General features: G+C 45.9%; 1 protein-coding gene across 8 annotated transcripts in view; it reads right to left on the reverse strand.

The window, feature by feature from the left end:
* The window catches only part of RYR3 (ryanodine receptor 3), a 568,796-nt gene that overhangs the window by 67,560 nt on the left and 483,275 nt on the right, over positions 1-17,961 (reverse strand). For all 8 annotated transcript variants that reach the window (XR_014810912.1, XR_014810914.1, XR_014810913.1 and 5 more), the window contains exons 66-67: positions 9,771-10,091; positions 6,263-6,503 (exon numbers count right to left, since the gene is read on the reverse strand). Coding sequence is in view for 5 of the 8 variants with exons in the window: in XM_084969350.1 (XP_084825476.1) it covers positions 6,263-6,503; positions 9,771-10,091 (562 nt within the window). In the remaining 3 variants the exon portion in view is untranslated. The remainder of the gene's footprint in view (positions 1-6,262; positions 6,504-9,770; positions 10,092-17,961) is intronic.

Genomic DNA, 17,961 nt, shown 5'->3' on the forward strand with positions numbered 1-17,961 from the left:
CAGGAACACTAAAAACAAAAATCTTAGGTAAACATTTGCTCATAGGACAAAGAAGAGGCTTTGGATATTTTGCCTTCATAAAGGAATGCAGTTTCAGTGGAATGAATTGTTTCAACACCCTTCTTCCAACAGGCAGGTCTTTACTCTTTTTTTTTTTTTTTTTTTTTTGTCTTTTTAGGGCCTCACTCATGGCATTTGGAGGTTCCCAGGCTAGAGGTTGAATTGGAGCTACAGCTGCCAGCCTATGCCATGGACACAGCAATGTGGCACCCAAGCTGCATCTGCAACCTACACCACAGCTCATGGCAACCCCAGATCCTTAACCCACTGAGCAAGGCCAGGGATCGAACCCATGTCCTCATGGATACTAGTCAGGTTCATTAACCACTGAGCAACAGTGGGAACTCCACTCTTTGCCTTTAGTGAGGTTCTTTCTTTGGATTCAGAAGGGTGGGTGCAGATGAAGACTATCTTGTTTATTTTCTTCTTTTTAGGGCTGCACCTGTGGCATATGGAAGTTCCTGGACCAGGGGTCGAATCACAGCTGCAGCTCCTGGCCTACACCACAGCTCACAGTAACACTAGATCCTTAACACACTGAGTGAGGCCAGGGATTGAACCCATATCATCATGGATACTAATTGGGTTCTTAACCCTCTGAGCACAATAGGAACTCCAAGATATCTTATTAAATGCCCCCAGGTACATAATCTCTCTGTACCTCTCAAGCCATGTTAAGATGGGATTTGGGGGGCAGAGGATCTGAAATTGCTTCTCCAATCTGCCCATATCCTTCCTGTCTCCATGGGATACAACCAGGCTCTCTCCTTCCTGATCCTAGTCTTCCGCAGAATTCAGGTCTCTCTCCATATTCAGACATTTGATCCTTTTGCAAATACTTAACCAATCTATGAGTTTCCTTTAGCATCTGCCCTGCATGCTGCCAAGAGGGAATGGACAAGAACAACATCTTTGATAATGGCAAGAGAAAGGAGAGTTTCTGCTGCTATTTTCACAACGACAAGTTACCAGATCTTTGAAGACAGCAATGCCAATTAACAGGTCTGGACAGAAAGTAAAGCCATAGCTCCTCTGCTCCTGGTCTGAGTGTCTGACTAAGGGTTAAGAGCTTCTCTCTGCCTTGTTCTGGAGCCTCCTGTAGAGGACACTGCTCAGGATTTACTTAGATTCCCTTCAACAGTTTAAAAGATGGATTTTTATCCCAAATCACACTGAAGTTGTTCATTTGTGTTCTGGGTGTTTCTGAATTTCAGAAAGCAGGCTGAGGATTTGTTGCCTCCAGTAGAGAGATTTGTTGAACCTGTGTTTTTTGTTTGTTTGTTTGTTTGTTTTTTGTCTTTTTAGGGAAGCACCCACAGCATATGGAAGCTCCCAGGCTAGGGGTCCAATTGGAGCTGTGGCTGCTGGCCTACACCACAGCCATAGCAACACAGGATCTGAGCTGCATCTGCGACCTATACCACAGCTCATGGCAACACAGGATCCTTTACCCATGAAGCAAGGCCAGGGAGCAAACCTGCATCCTCAAGGATACTAGTTGGGTTCATTACCACCGAGCCACAATGGGAACTCCAGAACCTGTGTTGACTTATAATCTGATGGAGGAGATGGAGCCTGATTTTCCCTGCTCCCACTGCACCACACTCGGAGTTCTTGCTCATTTGGGATCAGCTCCAGACTGAACACTGACCCACAGAAGCTTCTCTTCAGAGCAGTGCCAGTGAAGAAACCTGAAACACTGCTGTGACAGGGCTGAAAGGGGTACAAAGGTTTAATATGATGAGAGAAAGCAGGGGAGGACAGGACAGGATGGCTCTCTTCAATATTTAAAGAGCTGCTGCAAGAGAGGTTGGAGTAATTTTGTGCGGCTCTGAAGGGCAAAAGTCACTGCTGATGGGTAGGAGTTACAGACTTGAGCCCAAATGGTTTGAGGCAGGGGTGGGGGTGGGGGAAATCGGATGAAGGTGACCAAAGGTACAAACTTCCAGTTCTAAGATAACTACGTACTAGGGATATAATATACAAAGTGATTAATCCAATTAACACTGTGTTACAGAACGTTGTTAAGAGAGTAAATCCTAAGCGTTCTCGTTACAAGGAAAAAGTGTTTTTTTTCTTTTACTTTGTGTCTGTGCAGGAGGATGGATGTTCCCTAAACTCACTGTGATAAGCATTTCATGATGCATATAAGTTAAATCACTACGTTGTATACTTTATACTTTTAGAGGCTATATGTCAATCACATCTCAATAAAACTTGAAGGAAAAAAATGACAAGGAGCTGAAAAAAAAAGTGGCTGAGACAGTGTGACACTAGAACAGGAGGGCACGCAGGCATAGCTATACCTGTCGCTGTGATGATGGTGGATAATCAGAGGCAGGAAATGCACTGCTAGGAGAGAGGAAGTGGGTATTTATTCATCCAGGTAGAGGTAAGATCAGGGCACCTCTAACATTCCTGCCAACTCTGCAATCCTGTGCTTCCAAGCCAGCTAATTCTTTTTTGGTGAAGAAAGGATTTCATGAAAGGAAAAGGCACACACACAGGAAGGAAGTACTCTAAGCGAGGCTCAGACGGCCAAGATGCTCCCTGGTGTTCAGGGAAGAACAGGCTGAAAAGTGGGGATGAATGAATTAATGATGCTCTCAGAGACTCTTGGACATGGCCATTTTTAGCAACTATCAAATGCCCGTGTCAGTGGAACACGCTCTATCTTGAGTCTTGATCATCAATAGTGACAAATGCAATTAAAAAGCTATTCCAGGAGCAACCTTATTCTACTTTCATTTTTGTTTTCACCTCAAACCCTGACATATTTCTTCTCTAAACTGCTAACATAATTATGTTATCGGAAATAATGAACATGATGACCCTTAGAGGGGGATTTCCTTTGAGAAAGTGAGTAAAATCCCCCATAGATAGGTATGGAATTTTATATATATTTAAAACTATATGCCTATATACAGTGTGTGTAAGGTGTTTATTTTGAAAAAGCTGAACATAAATAGTCTTAAGTAAATTGTTTTAAATAGTAAGCACAATTTATCTTATGACGTAAACGCTAACATGAGCATACCCAGACCTATTTCCTGCCTATGACAGAATGGCATACCACTCAAAAAGTTATCAAGACTCCCCCAAATATCTCTAGATCCCTCCAATATCTACAATGGAGTATGTTAAAATTAAACCTTCTCAAATTTAATTTTAGACCTCTAAGCTTTAAGAGAGGATGGTAAAATAAAAATATCTACTTGGTCTTTGCCTTCCACTGGGATCAACAGTCCTTTGTTCCTTTGTCTGTTCATGAACATTGTACTCCTATGCCCTCATTTCCTCCTTATCCTTCATGGTCAGTATAATCACCCTATTCCCTATACCTTCAATGCCCTAACCCCTTTTTCTTGGCCACACTCATTTTGCAAAACCCCAGGCCTGGTTAAATCCATTTCTCTTCCTACTCTGGGCCTATACCTCCTGGCTGGACTGGCTGGAAAGCAACACAATTTACTGATGGTTATTTAAATTCATGACTGAGGATCTCAGGTGGAGCCCTTGACACTGCCTGGCAATCACACTGCACTTCCCTGGTCCATCAGCTCTCCAGCTCTCCCTTGCCACTGCCCCATAGCACCAACTTCCTCCTCAACCCTCCAAGCACCTTCTCCCCATCCTCACTTTCAGCTGATGATCTTGCTTCTTCCTTCACTGAAAATGGAAGCAGTCAGAAAAGGACTCCTACAGACCGCCATCCATCCACACATATGAGTGCGTGTGCGTGTGTGCGTGTGTGTGTGTGTGTGTGTGTGTGTGTGTATGTTACAGCAGCAGCACCCATGCTCCCTGCCCTCTTGCCCATGCTGTGGAAGAATCATGTCAGGCTGACCCTTTGCCCACTCGAGGATATTGCTTTAGAAATTTTCTCTCTCTCACATCAATTTCCCCCTCTCCCATGATCATTCCCATTCACAAAGAAACAAGGTGACAAGTCTCCCATGATAAAGACTCTTTTCTTGAGCTTCCTTCTGCTTCCAGCTAGCAGCCCATTTTTCTGTTCCCCTTTAGAGTAATACTCCTTGGACAAGTTGTCTGTACTGCTACCTCCAAGTCCTTTCCTCCAGTTTCTTCCCATTTAATTCTGAGAGGCCTTTATCTCTACTGCTCCACTGAAACTTCTGTCAAGGTCACCAATAACCATCATTCATCACTCTTTCCTCCTGGAAATCCTTTGTGAAGTTGGCACTCAGGACACAGCATTCTCTTGGCTTCCTCCTGCCTCACTTGTTGGGTGCCTCTGAGTCTCAGTTACTATTCCTTCTCTTCTGCTGAACCCTTTAGTGTTGGAGAGTGTGAGGGTCAGTCCCCGAACCCTTCTCTCTTCCTCTCCATCTTTTATTTATCTCATCAGTCTCATGGCTCTTAAAGACCTGTATCAGTACGAAGATGACACAAATTCCAGACTTCTCCTGTGACCTCTAGACACATATACTCAATTGTTCACTCAACATTTTCATCTTTATATTGAAAGGCCATTCAAAGTGAACACATCTGAAAGTGATCTCCTGATCTTCCCCTAAAAAACTTCTGTGCCCACAGTCCTCCCCAACTCAACTGCTGGCAACTTCATTCTTCCATTGGCCCAGAATCCTTGTTGATGCACCTCTTTTCTCTTATGTCCAGTCTGGAAGTCCCGGGGGTTCTACCTTTAAAAATCGACCCATTATATATATATAAAATAGACCCATTATCACACATCTTCTGTAACTTCGTGACCACCAGCCTGGCCCAAATCACTACCCCTTTTTCTTCTTTTTAATTATGGTCAAATACACATAACCTAACATTCCCCATTAGGGACATTTAGTACATTCACAGTGCTGGGCAACCACTATCACTATCCGGTACAGGATATTTTCAGGACTCTGAAAGGAAACCCCAATCCCATTAAGCAGTTGCTCCCCATCCCCCTCTGCCCCAGGCTCTGATGACCACTAGTGTGCTCTGTCCCTACAGATCACCATCAGCCCTCGACTGCATCACTGTGAGTCTCCCAGCTGGTCTCCTCACTTCCTACTTGCCCTGATCCCTTACCACAGCATTCAAAGAGTGCACCCCAGCACATCAAAGCTTACATGAAAGCCTGTACCAACTTCTTCTTCTTCTTCTTTTTTTTTTTTTTTTTTTTTTTGCTTTTTAAGGCTGCACTCGCGGCATATGGAAGTTCCCAGGCTAGGGGCCGAATCAGAGCTACAGCTGCTGGCCTATGCCACAGCCACAGCAGTGGGTGATCTGAGCTGCGTCTGTGACCTACACTACAGCTCACAGCAACACTGAATCCCTAACCCACCAAGCAAGGCCAGGGATTGAACCCGTGTCGTCATGGATGCTAGTTGGATTCATTTCTGCCGCACCATGATGGGAACTCCTGTACCAACTTCTTGCCTCACTCAGGGTAAAAGCCACGGTCTTCACAGTGGCCTCGAGGGCCCTGTACGCTCAGGCTCATGGGAAGAGGATGTCTTCTCCGACTGCCCCCACCCCCCGTCACTCTTCTCCTGCTACACTGGCCTCCATGTGATCCCCTGAACATCCAGAACACAATCCTCCCTCAGGACTTTAGCTGGATGCTCCCTCCTCCTAGGAATATAACCCTTCCCCAGATCCTCATGGTTCCCAAGTTCACCCCCTTCAAGTCTTTGTTCAAAGGTCGCTTTCTCACGCATGTTCTTTTAGAATTGCCACCATGGCACTCCTACTTCCCTGTACTTTGCTTGTATAATTTACTTAGCTAAGTCAGTTATAAGTAAAGTGTATCCATAAATATATAAGGACATAGGTAGGTACAGTACAAATATATAAGTATTTATTTTGTTTATTGTCTCCCAGCAGAATGAAAGCTCCTTAGGCCAACGTCTTTGTCCATTTTCTTCTTTCCTATCCCCAGTGCCTACAATAGGGACTGACAAACAGTCAATAATATCTGTTGGATGAACATGTGACAGAACAGCAGAGGGGCAGAAGTGGGTCACTGCAGCCCTTTTTTTTATCCAGTCCCTCTTCCCTATGGTAGGCTGTGAGGATGGAAGGGGCGGCCACACCCTGATCATACAGAATCACTGGTCAGGGAAAGCACTGCCCAGAGGTACACGAGGGATTTGGGGAGGGGGGAGTTGGTGGTGGCAGCTGTGACCCGCCTCTCTCACCTGTAACAAAACCCAATACCATCTCCCATCCTCCGTACCTGTTGTTGTCCACGTAGCGGATCAGCATGGGGTAGAAGGCGTAGAGATCCCGGCAGAGGACGGCAAACTCGTCCAGGATGAGGAGCTCTGCCTCCTGAGTGTCCCCTTTGCTGTCGGCTTTCAGCTGCTCCTCTTCCTGCACAGTCTTGACAGCCTTCTTCTTTAGCTTCTCCAGTGTTGGGATGAAGTGGCTTCTCAGCAGGTCTGGTCTGGCTTTGCTGATGATTGGCTGGGCGTACACTGTGTTTGCAAACAAAGGGCCTCCCCCTCATTTCACATGTTTTGACAATCGATAAAAGGAAAGAAGTGAGACGCAAAGGAGGCTGCGAAAAGCTGACAACTCAGGATGGCACTTGCCCTTCTTTCATTTTCCACTTGGCACTTCCCTCTCATGAAGCCACAGTGCTAAGGGATGGGGTAGGGGAGGGGGGAAGGAGTAGAGCTATAGGAGAAGTCCTTATTGCCATTATGCTTCTCCTGGCCATGGGGAGCCCCTGCCACCCCAGAAATCTTGCATGCATGGCATTTGCTATATCTCTGAGCTCTTTGCAACAGTCTATCTCATTTCATTCTATTGTTTATTTTATTTTTTAATTTGTCTTTTGTGGCATATGGAGATTCCCAGGCTAGGGGTCCAATCAGAGCTACAGCTGCCAGCCTATACCACACACAGCAACGCGAGATCTGAGCCGTGTCTGCGACCTACACCACAGCTCATGGCAATGCCAGGTTTTTGACCCACTAAGTGAGGCCAGGGATCAAATCTACATCCTCATGGATTCTAGTCAGATTCGTTTCTGCTGAGCCACGACAGGAACTCCTCATTTCATTTTATAGTATATTCAAATTGGTTTGGGTGCATTATCTAGGTTATAAACTCCTTGAAAGAACCTTTTATTCATAATAACCAGCACTGTGCTGAGTCAGGAGTAGGCACTCAAGAATATGCTTTCTGGTTATTTTATAGAAAAAAAATCTCTTGTTAAAAATTCAACCACAGGGAGTTCCCATTGTGGCGCAGTGGTTAATGAATCCGACTAGGAACCATGAGGTTTCGGGTTCGGTTCCTGCCCTTGCTCAGTGGGTTAAGGATCCGGCATTGCCGTGAGCTGTGGTGTAGGTTGCAGATGCGGCTCAGATCCCGCGTTGCTGTGGCTGTGGCGTAGGCCGGTGGCTGCAGCTCCGATTAGACCCCTAGCCTGGGAACCTCCATATGCCGCAGGAGCGGCCCAAAGAAATAGCAAAAAGCCAAAAAGCCAAAAAAAAAAAAAAAAAAAAAAAAAAAATTCAACCACAGTTCTCAGCCCCCAACACTTGAGAACTGCCAACCGATTGCCTGAGGGCTCCTCTGGACCCTGAGAAAAGGAGACAAACTGAAAGACAGAGCTGACATATCTCACCTCATAAATGGACTATCCTATTGGCCTAATTCCTGATAAAGATCAGAATCAGAGTAAGAGTAAAAAATAAGTGAAATAAAATTCACAAGAGTCACAAACCGTTCAAAAAATACTCTCTGTATTCTGTGTATTTCAAAGGTTGTTTAGGAGTTTCCTTTGTGGCTCAGTGGTTAATGAACCTGACTAGGATCCACGAGGGTGCTGGTTCGATCCCTGGCTTCACTCAGCGGGTTAAGGATCTGGCATTGCCGAGAGCTGTGTGTAGGTCGCAGATGTGGCTCGGATCCCATGTTGCTGTGGCTGTGGCATAGGCCAGCAGCTGCAGCTGTGATTAGACCCCTAGCCTGGGAACCTCCATATGCTTCAGATGCAGTGCTTAAAAAAAAAAAAAAAAAAGATTGTTTAGTTTAGGGCATTTCAACTGCAAACAGCCTACACATTCCAGCAATTTTTCATGTCAGTTTGTCTTTTTAGGGCTGCACCTGTGGTATATGGAAGTTCCCAGGTTAGGGGTCTAATTGGAGCTACAGCTGCTGGCCTACGCCACAGCCACAGCCACACTGGATCTTCAATTTACATCCCAGCTCACGGCAACGCCGGTCCTTAATCCTTAATCCACTGAACAAGACCAGGGATCGAATCCACAACCTCATGTTTCCTAGTCAGATTCGTTTCCACTGCGCCACATCGGGAACTTCCTCAGTCTCTCTTACTTTTTGCTTTCATAAAAAAGACTTTTAGAAAGAGGAGGTGAAGGCAGCTCTTTGCTAAGATGCATTAACTAAAAAGTTAAAACTTAGCATTACAATGGCTCACATTTCACACCCAGCCCTTAGCAGGGTGCACTTCTGGAGTACTGGAATTAAAATGGCTATTCCAGATACGGGTGATGGGGGATTGCTATTTAAAAATGACTTTGTTTAGGCAGCAGGAATGATGTGGTCTGACTGAATGAGGTCTGGGTTCACCTATGAAATATCGGGCCAAATTCAGTTCCTATCAGTGTTGTTGGTGCTGTGGCATCTTTCCTCTGCATCTCTGGGAAAGCTAAGGGAGTCGATCCCTTGATTTCCTTCCTTCCCTTAATCCAGATTTACAAATGAAAGCTCCTCAACAAACTGCCTTAGGGTTAACAATATCCTTGGGCTAATATGTAAGGAAGGAACACCACCTTTATCTACTCATATGTTCACAGAAGCCTATACTATGTAGGACCACCACTACCCAAAGTATGTATAATTCAAATCGCAGTTCATTTCAGAAACAGAAAGAGGCTAGAAAGTCTTCATCCTTGGTCTTGCAGAGGAATATCTACTCATCTGTCCAGGAAGCCAATAGCTCCTGCTGACCTAGCCACTGTGTTTCATAGTCCAGAAGGTTATAGGGGTGAAACAGCTATGCTGGAACTGTTGTCTAAACTGCAGACCTATCAAAGGCAACAACTCTGCCTTAGCTCCTGTCTCCTTAGACTCTACTCTGACAGAGCACACTAAAATATCCATGTTTTCCTGACTGTGACAAGTATGGTTATTCATTTTCCAAGACTTTCCTTTCTTGGTGTCATTGCAAGAACAGAGAATCTGCTAACAACACTCATTAAGAGCCTACTGCATGCAAGGGGTTCTAGAGGAATATAAAATAAAAACAAAATCAAAGTGATGCTACTGTGAACCCAAATTAGAGAGTGTCTTAGAAAGCATCAAGTGAAATACAAACACTGGAAACTTTCAGTACAGCCCAGATGGGAGTGAGTTTTGTATGCGGGGAAAACACACAGGGTCATTTACTGAGGAAATATGGACAATCATTAACGTAAGAGCAAATGGGATTCTTAAGTCCCAAAAGCAAATAAGCAATGATCATCAGAGATGGGTAGAGCTTATCAAGAAGGGCTTTCTGGAGATTTGAAGGGCCTGGATTAGTTGGGGAGTCAGGCAGGAGCATTTGTTCCAGAAAGCTCTATAGGGGAATAAGTCAGTTCTTTTTACTGTTAAATAACTAAAGGGGGAGAGGGAAGAGCTTAACCATTGACTAAGAGATGAAAAGCAAGTCAAGCAAGGCATTGAGGTCCTGGGCCGGGGCCAGGGAGGAAGGACGTGCATGGTACCTGCAATGCGCTTCATCCAGGAGGCCTCGTCGATGCCCAGGTTGTTGTTAATGATTTTCAGAATGTTGCCCAGGATGACACTGAGGTGTTCGGAGGTGACTTTGGTGCACCAGGGCCCTGTGCTGGGCGGCAGGTGCTCAGGTCCCCGCTCCCACCAGTAGGACAGGTAGTTGCAGAGCATGGGCAGGATCACCTCGATGACGTGGGGCATCTCTGTGTACCGGGCCCCTGACTCGGCCAGGTCGTTGATTTCCTTCATCAGGCCTTCCAGCTGGGGGATGTCCGGGCACATCTCCTCCACCGTGTCTGGCATCCCCAGAACTGACCGAGAGGGTACACAAAGAAGAAAGAGACAATCACTCAAAAGCACAACTGGTACCTTTTCTCTCTCTGTCCACCCCCACTTTGGTCTTTAGACATCATTTTCTATCACAGAGCTTTGAACAAGCAAGCAGGGGATGTGGAGGAGCTTCTGTCCTCCAGCTGTCTTTTTTTTTTTCCCACGGCAGATGGGGTTCCCGGGCCAGGGATCAATTGCAACCTATACCACAGCTGCAGCAACATCGGATCCTTAACCCACTGTGCCAGGCTGGGGATCGAACCCACAACTCAGGGCTTCAGTGATGCTACCGATTCTATTGAGCCACAGCAGGAACTCCTCAGCTGCCTTTGTAAAGGCTGCGGGTTCTAGAGGCTGGGCTATCATCCTAGCTGTCACATCAGGTTAAAACACTTAAATAGAAAGTTAAAGGAGCAAAACAGAGACACAGCTGAAGGACCTTTTCTTAAGACTTCTCTGTGCTAAAAGCCAGTCTCTTGGCTTTACCCTCCTGGCCTCAGTGAACACACTGCAGGACAGGCAGCATTAGCAGGGGAAAAGCAACCCATCGGTGTAGGGTTGCCAACTTGCGGATCAATCATCTGGATCATGTCTGTACTGTGTAGAAAAGGAAAAGGAAACCTCCTGCCTCAAAGATTCTTTCAGCTGCACCAGAGACAGTACTTTCTATCCAATTTAAAGTTAGGGGCGCATACACTGATTTCTGCATTTACCACATGAGTTATTGATGGCCTGAGGTGACCTGTGCCAAGACCTCTCATCAATCACTTATATCCTTTTGTTTCTGAAGGCTTATGTTTAAGGAACATAAGCCTTCAGTGAGTTGTCCCCATCTTTTCCTCACAGTGAACGACTGCAGTCATTTCACTGAACAAGGAGAGACAGGATGAAACGACCTCAGAGTTCAACATTCTAAGTTGTCAGATACAAAAATATAGCAAGTAGAAGAAGCCAGGGCTACTTGCCCTATTCTCCTTCAGGCAAAAGACACTCTCTTCCCCAAGATGGAAGGGGAGACCAGAAGCATCCTGAAGTCCCTGATGGGTGAGAGGACAACAAGGGCTCTGAGTGGTGGGGTGGGGCATGGCTGGCAAAGAAGCAGGAGCTCAAAGCTCTGCTGTTATTTCCTGACATTTATCTCCATTCATCTCACGGCCCTGGAGTTCCCCTGGGCCTGGGAGGCAGCTCTTGAGCAGATTCCAACCACAGGCCAAACTTCTCCATGGGGCTAAAGTATTAGGCACTGGGCAGGGGCTAGGGAGTCAGAGAAGCAATAGGAAAATGTGGAGTGTATCCTTGGAACATTAGATCCACTAAAAGATTGGAGGAAATCATCATTATTATTTATATATTTGGCTGCACCCATGGCATGTGGAAATTCCAGGGCCAGGATCAAACTCATTCCACTGCTGTTACCAGACCCATAGTGTGGGAGTGCCAGGTCCTTAAGCTGCTGAGCCACCAGGGAACTCCTAAGGAAATTATTTTTGATGTTAGAAGTAAAATGCAAAGTTCTTATAAATTTCAAAGGGCAAAGCAGAAAATTTCAAATAAAATGTTACAGTTAGTGAACAACTGGGTTATGCCTTCAGGCCTTTTGCCATTGGGTTGCTACCGGCATGAAGTCTCTTTAGATTTTTAAATCCAGAGGAATGGATGAATTAATGAATAAGAGGCCACAGCAAATTCTTTGGGCTTTAGGAATATTGGCCAATTGAAGGGACTGTTTTGATTTCTTTCATGACCGCACTGCCTGGGGCAAAGATGCAGAATACTCCTGACTACCTTGGAGACAATGAATCTGTAGCAGAGACTAGCGGTTCTACTGGACAGTGTGCGATTGCAAAGCCATGGACCCCGAAGAGCCTCCCTGCTATGCAGCAGGCCTAGGAGGTCCTAACACCATTTCCCTAATTATGATTTTCTGTTGTTATGAGTAGGGCCTTTTGGCAAGTAAAAGGCTACAGAGTTCTCCTCCTTGCAAATAAGGAGTGAACCAATGTCCTTTAAAATTCAGACTATTTGGAATTCCTGTTGTGGCTCAGCAGGTTGAGGACCCGATGCTGTCTCTGTGAGGATGCGGGTTCGATCCGTGGTCTGGCTTAGTGGGTTAAGGACCTGGCATTGGCGTAAGCTCTGCTGTAGGTCACAGATGTGGCTCAGATCTGATGTTACTGTTGCTGTGGCGTAAGCCCCAGCTGCAGCTCCAGTTCAGGCCCTGGCCCAGGAACTTCCACATGTGACAGGTGTGGCCATGAAAACAAAAAACATAGGAGTTCCCATTATGGCTCAGCAGAAACAAACCTGACTAGTATCCATGAGGACACAGGTGTGATTCCTTGCCTCACTCAGTGGGTTAAAGATCTGGCGTTGCTGTGAGCTATGGTGTAGGTTGCAGACGTGGCTCAGATCTCCCGTTGCTGTGGCTGTGGTGTAGGCTGGCAGCTACAGCTCTGATTCAACCCCTAGCCTGGGAACCTCCATATGCCAAGGGTATAGCCATAAAAAAGACCCCCCCCAAAAAAAATCCAGACAATTCGAAATAATGAGTTGCATGAAAACCAAACAACACTGAACTGCTGTGAATTACAGCAAGAGGGAATAATACGGGTCAGATATAGTCCACTGCCAATGCTGGTCATTTGCAGAGAACAAGTCCAGCCTGTGCCTTGCCACAGAGCAACTAGAATCAGGGGTGACATCAACATGGGGGTCTGGGGAGACTCTCACGAACAAAATCATTTGACACATAATGTGTCATAATAAATAGGTACAAACAGTAAAGTCAAACATTCTACCTTCAGGCTCCACGCACAGTACGATGCCAACGGCCAAGAATGCAAGTGAAATTTATAATCGTTTGCTGTAAAATTATATGTGAGAAGGATCAGAGGTGTACGTGTGTTTAAATGTCACAGACAATCCATCATCATGGACACTTCTTTCCTACCTACCAAAAACACAGAATTGCTTGAGGCTGCTTCACTGGAGTCATGATAATGACCTTTAAAAGTTATTTATATGTAATTGGTCCTCGAGGGAAAGAAACATTTATGATGCAGGTGGTGTCTGGTACTTCAAATGCCACATAATAAGCTACAGAATGAATGCTGCTGTTACCTACCTGAGAAACAGTTCAGCTGAGTCTTATTAGAATTAGACACAAGACTGAGTTGGGACCATCAAAACACACTGTCCTTTCATCTAGATCAATAGTTCTCAAAGTGAGATCGTCCTACCAGCAGTGGCAGCATCACCTGGAAACTTGTTAGGACCTTCAGAATCCAGACCGACTGAATTAGAAACTCCAGGGGTAGGACTCAGCATCCCTTACTTTAACAAGCCTTTGGAGTGATTTTGACGCATGCTAGGGTTTGAGAACCACTGGGAACCACTGAGTTGGATTCCAAAGGTGTATTTTCTTCACCGAATAGCTCTTCCTTTAAGAAGACAGCATCAGAGGGCACCATCTCTTTGCAGCTTAGAGGGAAACTGGACCTCCTTTCTCTCTGGTTGATTATTCCAATGAGGATGTGGAAAGGAAACTGGCAGGTGAGTAGGATGCTTTGGTAAAATTCTGATTCATAGAACACTGCCACATATAACCAAAGATTTTATCTAGTTTTGAATAACTGGCACAGAACAGTATCAAATCTTTTCTAGGCATATCTTAATTTTTGGATGAGTCAGAAAATGCTCCAGGATGTTACAGGATAGAAGCGTTCCTAATATGAGTAACTCCGCTGGCAAAATACCAACCTCCAATGAATAGAGATGCCCAAGTGACTGACAGCTTGATAAATCAGTTCATATTGTATATCTAAACCAAAGCCTCACATCATTTGTCATATCCCTTTCCCTCCCTGGTCTCTCTGGCCACCTAGGGGGAAGTGCAGTGAATGAAGACTACCTTCTCAGAGGCCATCAAACCATCACCCATTCTTTGGTTCCAGGCAAACCTGGTTATCTCAGAATATACACTCATGTACACTTTACTTTTCAAGATTCATACACATGGTCAGCATTTCCTCTTTGTTGACTAAGTGAATGATGGGAAAACATAGGTTCAGGGGACTTGGGCCCTGAGTCCAGCGTGTCACTGATGGATGAAGAACGGTGTCATCTCCAATCACCTTGTTTCTTTTCTCCCTTATAGAGTTTGCAATGATTGATATTTATTTTCAATTGATGAATATGTCTTCCTAAATCAATGTAAAGGTACATAAAACAAGAAGGAACATATCTCCAGTAGGCCTCGAGAAGAACAATGGGACAGAGTCGTTTCCCTCCTTTCCCAAACCAGTCGAGTGTTTCCTCCTCTTGGTCAAGTTCACAGTTGCCTGCTACTGTACCTCTCTGAGCTCAAGAGCACAGTAGGTTTCTCTCTTTCCCAAGATGCAAGCTCTATGCATTGGTACTGCAGAGACAGAGACATGCTTTTTCTTGAATCACAGCTGGAGCAGAATAAATGTATACACATTCAGCACTGTCGCAACTGGACACAAGTCCCTCTGGAGTTGGGACCAATGCTTTGTTTTACTCTTGCTTTTTAGGGTCACACCCACAGCCTATGGAGGTTCCCAGGCTAAGGGTTGAATTGGAGCTGTAGCTGCTGGCCTACACCACAGCCACAGCAACACAGGAACTGAGGCACCTCTGCAACCTACACCACAGCTCACAGCAATGCTGGATCCTTAACCCACTGAGCAAGGCCAGGGATCAAAGCTGCGTCTTCATGGATGCTAGTCAGACTCATTAACCACTGAGCCATGAGGGAACTCTGCCTTATTTTATTTTTTAAGGCTGCACCTGTGGCATGTGGGAGTTCCAGAGCTGTAGCTGCTGGCCTACGCCCCAGCCACACCAGATCTGAGCCACTTCTGGGACCTATGCCTCAGCTTGCAACACTGGATCCTTAACCCACTGAACGAAGCCACTGTCTCACTGAGACAATGTTGGATCCTTAACACACTGAGCCACAAGGGGAACTCCTGGGGAGCAACACTTTATCTGGCTTCTGCCTGCAGCTGTCCCAGCCCTTGCTCAACATTACCAAAGCCTCTCAGTTGTTCATCTCCTATGTTAGCTACAAGAGGCGACTCATTAGGAATCATGAGCGGGTAGAGAAAAACAAGGTTGGAACTGTATTTTGCTGGTCCATGAAAGGGGAGAAAGGGTGAGATGAGAGCGAACGGGTGGAGGAATGAAGTTAGAGATTTCATGTGAGACTGCAACGTGGAGGCATCTGGCAGTGTTTCTCTCTGGACCAACTCTGAGAACACCAGTCTCCACTGTCTGCTAGCCCAGGAGGAGAACTTCTTAAACAGTCTTGTCTAAATTGTCCTGGTCACCTTTGTAGGGGCCATGTGCTTCTTTTATATGAAGAAATGAAAGCAAGTGGGGATAAAGCCAGCATGGCTTAGCGCCCTGGGTTCTTAGATGGAAAGAAGAGGAATGACAGGAAAAGTGTGGCCAGAATCCTTCCTCCTCTAGAGCTCTCTCCCTTAGGACCCACGACAGTTTGAAAGGTGGCTTGAACCAAACAGAATTGATGCACCATCTAGTCATTTTCTGGTAGTGTGTGTCAATATTTTAAGAAAAGAGGAGTTCTTGTCTTGGCAGAACGGAAATGAATCCGACTAGGAACCATGAGGTTGCATGTTCGATCCCTGGCCTCGCTCAGCAGGTTAAGAATCCGGCATTGCCGGGAGCTGTGGGGTAGGTTGCAGACATGGCTCAGATCTGGCGTTGCTGTGGCTCTGGTGCAGGCTGGCAGCTGTAGTTCCAATTAGACCTCTAGCCTGGGAACCTCCATGTGCTGCGGGTGCGGACCTAAAAAAAGGACAAAAAGAAAAAAGAGAAAATATTAGTTCTGGAGTTCCCATTGTGGTGGAGCAGAAACGAATCCAACTAGTATCCTGAGGATAAGGGAACGATCCCAGGCCTTGCTCAGTGGGTTGGCGATCTAGCGTTGCCGTGAGCAGTGGTATAGGTCACAGTCATGGCTTGGATCAGATCCCGTGTTGCTGTGGCTATGGCCAGCAGTTATTGCTCTGATTCAGCCTTAGCCTGGGAATTTCCATATACCACAGGTGTGGATATAAACGAAAAAAAAAATTGGTTCTGAATAGGATAGATTCTGGTTTGAAATGGTTTGCTACTTTTTCTTAACCTTCCCTCCTGCCCCCCGCCCCTGCCCCGCCACCGCCTCCCCTGCCCCCACACCCATGGTGTATGGAAGTTTCTAGGCCACAGATGGAATCCAAACCTGAGCTGCAGTAACATCAGATCCTTAACCCACTGTACCACCTCAGAGACAATGCCAGATCCTTAACCTGCTGTGCCACAGTGGGAACTCCTCTTAATTTTAAGAGGACCCGTGGTATGGTAATTTGTGCTTCATGGTACATGAAGTCATTCTAGTTCTTTCCATTTAGAGTCCAAGGTGCCTGCTGGAAGCTCCTCTGTTCTTTTTTTTTTTTTAATTTTTTTTGGTCTTTTTGTCTTTTTAGGGCCTCACCCATGGCATATGGAGGTTCCTAGGCTAGGGGTTGAATTGGAGCTATTAACTGCTGGCCTATACCGCAGCCACAGAGCGCCAGATCCAAGTCATGTCTGTGACTAACACCACAACTCATGGCAACATGGATGCTAACCCAGTGAGTGAGGCCAGGGATTGAACCCCTGTCCTCATGGTTACTAGTCGGGTTCATTAAACACTGAGCCACGGCGGGAACTCCAAGCTCCTCTGTTCTAATCCATTGCCCTGCAGCAGGATCACAATTCACCCGCATGTGTGGACTCTCCCTTCCAGAAGCAGATTTATCACCTGCCTTGGATCCAGGTTATTCTAGAATAGGGGGTAGGCAAACTTTTCCCATAAAGGGGCCAGGTAGTAAATATTTTCACCATCGCAAGCCCGACAGTCTTTGCTGCTACTACTCAACTCTGTCACTGTAGCTGAAGGGTGGCAGAATGGATCACCCCCATCAGACACAGGGATCATTTTGAGCTGATTATTTTTGAGAAACCACAGACACAGGAGAATTTCCGAAAACAGATTTCCTCTTTTGTAAGGGAGACCTACATTTATAAAGCAAGTTTACTTTAGATACAGGTGTCTGCTCCAGGAAGAGAGTGCTTACCCGAGGTCACTTTTTCATCTAAAAGACTCATGTGCATGGCAGGGCAACGTGTTTCCCAAACCTTTCCTCATCTCACCTTCCCATGAACTGCCTACCCTCTTTGAGACTCCAGACTCCTAACCCTTTCCTTAGCTCAGGATGATAAACAAGCCTCACTTACAGGGCTGACTTTGCGGGCCTCCCTTATGCACCCATATGCACCTAATTAAAAGTTGGTTTTTCTCCTATCAATCTGTCTTTTTTAGAGGGTGTGTGTCTCAGCCGAGAACAATGAAGAGTAGAGGAAAAATTATTTTTCCTTCCCCACACAGTACTAATGCAGCCACAGACAACATGTAAATGAGTGGGTGTGACCATGTTCCAATCAAACACTATTTATAAAAATCGGCAGAGGGTCAGATCAGGCCCATGGCCACAGTTTGCCTAACCGCTGCTCTAGAACTTAGCATGTCAACAGTTCTGTATGATTCTCTTTCTTGGAGAATTTCACTTCCTTCTTGTGTGTTTCTGTTCTTTAGTCTCTATGGAGACGGGGAGGATGTGGCCGTCATCCTCGGAAGCAGAGCCTCTCCATGGCCTTGAAGAGGAATGCGGTGCAGAAGGAGAATGGAGACCAGGGCAGACAGGAGAACCCGAGCTTTTAGGATGCAAGGGATTGAGACATCAACTGTCTGTCTCCTCATTTTACAGAGAAGGAAACCCAAGT

The sequence above is a fragment of the Sus scrofa genome, chromosome 7, assembly GCF_054392235.1.
Source record: "Sus scrofa isolate SSC_HxYL_T2T_F1_AM1 chromosome 7, Sscrofa_HxYL_maternal_Yorkshire_Landrace_v2.0, whole genome shotgun sequence".
In the NCBI taxonomy this organism is placed as follows: Eukaryota; Metazoa; Chordata; class Mammalia; order Artiodactyla; family Suidae; genus Sus; species Sus scrofa.